Source organism: Alosa alosa, chromosome 11 (assembly GCF_017589495.1).
Source record: "Alosa alosa isolate M-15738 ecotype Scorff River chromosome 11, AALO_Geno_1.1, whole genome shotgun sequence".
NCBI classification, from domain to species: Eukaryota; Metazoa; Chordata; class Actinopteri; order Clupeiformes; family Clupeidae; genus Alosa; species Alosa alosa.
Genome location: NC_063199.1, coordinates 22,787,608 through 22,794,501, shown reverse-complemented (window position 1 = coordinate 22,794,501; position 6,894 = coordinate 22,787,608). Strand labels below are relative to the sequence as shown.

At 39.7% G+C, this 6,894-nt stretch overlaps 1 protein-coding gene across 1 annotated transcript in view; it reads right to left on the bottom strand.

Moving 5' to 3' along the window:
* Window positions 1-1,737: 1,737 nt before the first annotated feature.
* myrf (myelin regulatory factor) overlaps window positions 1,738-6,894 on the bottom strand; it is a 39,997-nt gene continuing 34,840 nt past the window's right edge. Inside the window, 5 exon segments of the mRNA XM_048258101.1 lie at window positions 1,738-3,208; window positions 4,536-4,610; window positions 5,330-5,435; window positions 5,552-5,629; window positions 5,954-6,047. Coding sequence (XP_048114058.1) covers window positions 3,101-3,208; window positions 4,536-4,610; window positions 5,330-5,435; window positions 5,552-5,629; window positions 5,954-6,047 — 461 coding nt within the window. The 3' untranslated portion in view covers window positions 1,738-3,100.

The window sequence follows — 6,894 nt, the reverse complement described above, 5'->3', positions numbered from 1 at the left end:
ACTTTTTAACATCAGTGGAAAGTCCATTGTTCTTATGAACTGTAACATTGTAACACCAGTGGAAACTCCAATGTTCTTATGAAATGTAACATTGTAACATCAGTGGAAACTCCAATGTTCTTATGAGATGCAACCCCGTAACATCTGTGGTAACACCAATGTTCTTATGAAATGTAACATTCTAACAATGAAAATGGAAGTCATTACATTTATAATCAGTGGTGAATTCAGTGTTCATATTTTATGACTAAAAGGCAACTCTACTTTTGAAGTTCAGAAGACAATGATTAACCACTTCTGATGAGATTAACCATATGTTCCAGTGTTTTAGATATTCCAGTTTCTAAAATAGCCAGTGATGCTTTTAGATATACAACCCCAAATCAGAAAAAGTTGGGACGTTGTGTAAAATGCAAATAAAAACAGAATGTGGTGATGTACAAGTCTCGTAAACCCATATTTACCAGCAAAAAGGACATAGACAACATATCAAATGTTGAAAATGAAAATTGGACTATTTCATGGAAAACAAATGTTCATTTTGAATTTGATACCAGCAACATGTTTCAAAAAAGTTGGGACAGGGAATGTTTATCACTGTGCACCTCTTCATTTAACAAAATTCTGTAAATGTTTAGGAACTGAGGAGATCAGTTGCTAGAGTTTTGAGAATGAAATGTCATCCCATTACTCCCCGATAAAGGATTTCAGTTGCTCAACAGTATGGGTATTCTTAGTCATGTTTTTAATTCAATTATGCACCTAATTTGACAAATCTGGACTACAGACATGTCATTTTAGCACCTGGACTCTTTCTCTATGGAGAAATACTGTTTAAATATGTGCAGAATTAATTTTGTCATTGTTTTCCTGAAATATTCAAGGTCTTCCCTGAAAATGTAATTGCCTGGGTGGCAGTAAATGTTGCTCAAAACCTTCATCATTCAGAATTGATTGTGCCAAATGTACAAATGTACAAGATGCCCATGCTGTAGGCACTAATGCTCCTCCACACCGTCTTAGATGTTGGGTTTCGAACTGAGCACTAAAATAAGTTGGATAGGTTGGATATTTGGATAGGCCCTCTCCTCTTTAGCGTGGATGAGTCCATGATTTCCAATTACAATTTTGGCTGTTACAATTTTGGCTGCAGTTTTTTGAATTGAGTATCAAACTGTGCTGGTGTTGATGCAGTGCCATCTGAGGTCCAAAAGACCACAGCCATCCACATTTGTTTTCAGCACTTTCCCTTGTTTGCAAATATTTCTCTTGATTCTCTGAATGTTTTAATAATATTATGTCCTGTTGATGATGAACTCCCCAAATACTTCACAATTTCATGTTAAGAAGCATTCAAATTACATTGTTTCATCATTTGTGCACACACGTTTACACAGAGTGATGAATACCCCTACATCTTAGAGACACTACCTCTATGGGATGCTCTTTTTCATATCGTGTTGCCAGTTACCCTAATTAGTTGTGAAACATTCCTCCTTTTATTTTCTTTATCATTACACAACTTTTCCAGCAATTTGTTACCCCCATCCCAACTTTTTTTGAAACATGTGTATCACTGGTATCAAAATCAAAATTAACATATATTTTTCATGAAAGAGTCAAATTTGTAATTTTCAACATTTGATATGTTGTCTGTGTCCTTTTTGCAACTAAATATGAGTTTAAGAGATTTGCAGATTATTACATTCTGTTTTTATTCACATTTTACACAACGTCCCAACTTTTTCTGTTTTGGGGTTTTCTAACAAATCCAGTGATTATTATCTTTTGAGATGATATGGCACTGTGACACCATCGTTTTGCTGTTGAATACAGTTGTAAAGACTACTCAACACATATAAAAACAACAGTTATGGCTTTCTAATAGTTGCCTATTACAATAGTATTTAAACCCCCTGGTACCATATAAAAATAAAGAAAACCTTCTGCAATGGGTCATGAAATAATTGTTAAACTTGCGCTTCTGGTGAATGCATTAACTGCATTACCAGCCATTGTGTATAAAAGCAAATACCATGTGAAAGAGCAACAACATCAGAGAGAGACAGAGAGAGTGTTCATTATCTCTGCCAGTGCCATTTAAAGATAGTCTTTGCTCAACATCTTCCAGGAAATACACCCTTGGGCTGTAGAAACCCAGTCTCTGAGCTGAGCCAAATCATCTGTCTTCTCCATGGCAATGAACAGTAACATGGTGTCAAGGTGGTGTTGGAAAAGGTTCCAGTGTACATGGAGATCAAGCCCCATGAATCCTGTTTAACTTTTGGGGTGAGGGGGAATTACTTAGACATAAACAGTTAGCAAAGGTCATCAAAAGTGTAAATATGTGTGTGTGTGTGTGTGTGTGTGTGTGTGCGTGTTTGTTTGTGTGTGTGTGTGTGTGTGTGTGTGTGTGTGTGTGAGACAATGATGTCCGTGACGTCTGCACACAAGGCAGTGCATGTGCATGTGAGTGTGTGTCGTGTGGAGAGTCCGTTTGAGGGTGATAATGGGGTTGTTGTTGGGAGGCCCCAGAGGTGAGTGAGCGGAAAGATTTATCAGCCTGGGTGTGTTCTACTATTGAGTTTACGTTTGGATTCCACAGCAGAGTCTTGCTGCAGTCCATCTGTCTGACGGACACAGAGCCTCCATCAACACACACACACACACACACACACACACACACACACACACACACACACACTAGCTGTAAACTCTGACACACACACTTACACCCACACCCACTGGTACCTGTTTATATTCACGGGTTGGCAAGTTCTCTCAAGTCCACACACAGTTTTTGTGTGTGTATGTGTGTGTGTGTGTGTGTGTGTGTGGGGGGACAAATTGTATTTATTCTGCCTCGAGATGGTGGCGTGGAACTAATCGGAGGATGAAACCATCTCAAAACAAAAGAACATCATGATGAAAAGACAAACAAAAAAAAACGTGAATGAAAAGAGAGAGAGAGAGAGAGAGAGAGAGAGAGAGAGAGAGAGAGAGAGGGGATGAGAGATGAGAAAGAGGGAGAAAGAGACAAACGAAGAGACAGAGTGAAAGGTGTTAAATAAAGAACTATACAGACACACCGACATCCATCTCAGGCACAGCTGCTCTGAATGAGGAAGTAGTAATCAGAGAACGGTGAGGAGACCTCATCTTCCTCATCCTGATTTTCCTCTTCCTCAACGCCGCAGCTCACCGCACCCTGCACACACACAGACAGTGTTATAGTGTAATGTAATTACAGTAATGCATTGCTTTTTGCTGTAATGCAGTAATGTAAGGCATTACCAATACAATTTCAGTAATATTTTACTCGGTACAATTCTCAGTAACTGAAGTTACTTTGCTTTTTAATCCAAAATTGAGAAATGCTCAATTGGCACCAGAAAAGATAATTCCATTCATGCAACAGATATAACATGGTTAGGCTATACTTCTCATTTCAAGCAGTGAGAATAACTAAAATTTTGGTTTTACAGACAAAGATCGTAGCCATTATTCTCAAACTATTTGCATTAAGTCTACACCACTGTAAGTGGAAGGAAAGGCTACCAGCAATGATAAGAACCATTTAAAGTCAACATACAATTTCACTATGGCTATATTTTACTATATTAAGTTGTGAGTGACCATTGGCCTTTGGGGCCTACATTGTCCCATGAGCCATAACTGCAACCATTATATTGTTCTTTTGTTAGCCTTAAGCCTTAGCTCAGTCATTATGCCATACCACATCACCTCCTGCCGTGTAATGAGCTGCATTGAACACATGAAGATCTATTGAGAACACCAAATCCATATTTCCTGTTATTTTAGTGAAAGTATTGTAAGCGAAGTGTAATGCCTTACAATTCAAAGACAGTAATATTGTAATGTAACAAATTACTTTGAGATGACGGTAACAAGTAATAAATAATGCATTACACTTTTGAAGTAACTTGCCCAACACTGCACACAGAGGTGTCATTGGTTAGAGTTCAAAGGTTACTTCAGTGTGATCATCATTGTATGCTATTCACTAATGAATCACTAATGTTAATTTAAAAAGCTTGTTGTGTCTTAGCTTAGGCCTGAGAGAGGAAACAGAATCTGAGGCAATAATTTACATGGCAGGGACTTCTAGGGATTTCGTATGTTGTCTTCCAAAGTATTAAATAAAGTCTGTCAATAAGTCTGTCTGTAGATGGACAAAGCACAGAAGTGACATTACCAAACATAGCTTAGAACACCTTTAAATCTCCGGCATTGTTTTTAAATACGAGGCATCACGGCACGTCATGCGTCATTGCATTGCTCTAATAGCATCACATCCTATACAGTTGGCTAACATACAGCTAAAACACTTTGTCAACACAACTGTACATCTGACACACTGATAAATGCCACCTGATGAACATTTAGCAGTGTTGTGCTGTAAAATCATATATCCATAAATATATATATCCCTATATTCCCAATATATAATAACCTATCCTATCCTAAAAATATATCATTATATTTCCACAGTGCCCCACTATGAGGTGACTCACCGATGAAGACACGCGGAAGTGGTAGGTGACATCTTGGAATGAGAGCACAGGAACTGACCACAGGTGATCAGTGCCCTGGATTAAAAAGGACAGAGAAGGGAAAAAAACAAGTGTGTGTGTGTGTGTGTGTGTGTGTGTGTGTGTGTGTGTGTGTGTGTGTGTGTGTGAAAGAGAGACAGATAAAAAAGAGAAAACACTTCATTAGTACTTAAGCACAATGGGCCTCATTCACCAACCGTTTTTACAACGAAATTTGTTCTTAAAACCCACTTAAAATAAATTCCACTATTTTAAAAAGCATTTCAATGTAAGGTATTTTAAAATAAATAAACACAAAAAATAACTCTTTTTCCACTTTTTATATAACTACTAAATATAACGACTCATTTACTGTTCAATTCCTGCAGCAAGTGCTTTCACTTCAAAGCATGATGTGTACAGTAATCAAACTGTCAAATTTTGTGTGCACACGGCCCTGCAGTATCATGCCCTTTTATGGGTATTGACAGGGTGTTTCCCTATGCTGATTAAGAATTGGCACACCCTGTCAACTTAAGAAGGAATGCGATTGAGCATGATAAGAACCAATGATTCTGAGGTTTAAGAACACCTTTGTGAATCTGCTTAGGAGTTTTCATAGGACCTTCTTAGGAACACAGTTAAGACATTTTTAAGGAGATACTGTAAGAAGATATCTTATTAATATCTCTTAGAAGATATTGGTGAATGAGGCCCAATGCATTTAATGGTGTAACAGATTAAACAGAATTGTTGTTATGTGTGTTTGCGTTTACCTTTGTTATGGCTTCCTGTTTGGCAGGGACACTTGTCCCTGTATGATCTGGACACAGCCGACCCAGAGTCACGCCACACTGCTGAACACACACACTCTCCTCAGAGCTGATGGGAGAAGGACAGACAGTATCAGAACAGTGTGTGTGTGTGTGAGTGTGTGTGTGTGTGTGTGTGTGTGTGTGTGTGTGTGTGTGTGTGTGTGTGTGTGTGTTTGTACTTACATCATGTGTAAGGTAATATGTGACACAGATGAGGAGACATTTCTCTGTAAGGGCACAGTGAAGCTGTAATGCCCAGCCCTGGGATAGACAGAGAAACCAAAAAGAAGAGACACATTATAACACACACACACACACACACACACACACACACACACACACACACACACACACACACACACACACACACACACACGCCACAAGATACACACACACACACACACACACACACACACACACACACACACACACACACACAGACACACACACTTACACACACACCATCACTCGAGAATGTGGTCACTCGAGAATGACTGTCCTCTTTGTAAGCATACACACATAAGCACACACACACACACAAACACACACACACACACACACACACACACACACACACACACACACCTGCAGTCCTCTGGTACAGTGCAGGTCTTAGTTGTTATTTCTTGATCTGTCTCCAGGATGTAGAGCACACTGATGGAGGGAGAAGTGCCTTGACCTGAAACACACACACACACACACACACACACACACACACACACACACACATACACTTCACTTTACATATCCAACAGACTTCACAAACCCAACCCCGATATCTGACTCTACACAGTAATACGGATTAGAGACGTGTGGAAGGTGCTGATGCTGTGCTGTTACATCATTGTGACGTTCCTGCTCGGTCCGTCTGTTTGCTGCTGGTTGTCTCTGTCATTACAGGTATTGGCGGCGTGGGCGTGGCCAGCGTACCTGTCGGCGTTAACTGGCCTGTGCATAAAGGGCACGGGTGTTCCCCTGCTGCAGTAGCTGCGGGGCTGCTGTTTTTTGGGCCTTCGTGGGCTTTTTTGGACGGCCTAGTTTTTCCTTTTTGCATCCACGCATTTCACTGCTCAGTCCATATCCCACTCATGCACTTCGCTGGCACACTGACTCCTTCATATACTGACTTGGACATCTTTGTTCGTTTTTGATTAAGTTTTTTGTAAAATAAAATAAGTAAAGGTTGACCTCCTTTGTTCTGGTTATGGCCTTTGAGCCAGGCCGTAACAATCATGCATACACTGTAATATTCATTCATTAACAGTGCCTGAGAAAGAAATAGTTTAATGCATGTCAAAAAGACTGTGCTATTTAGCTGTACTTAAAGGTGATCTAAGCGATGTTATGCGGTTTCTAAGCTAAAACATTCTTTGTCACATACAGTAAACATCACCTCACCATCCACTAGCTGCCTGTGTCCTGAATACACTGTTAAAAAACCGCGGGCTCTGTGGACAGCCCAGGCTCCAAAAAACGGCAACAAAATCATCCAGGAAACCACAAAACATAACAAACTGTTTCAGCCA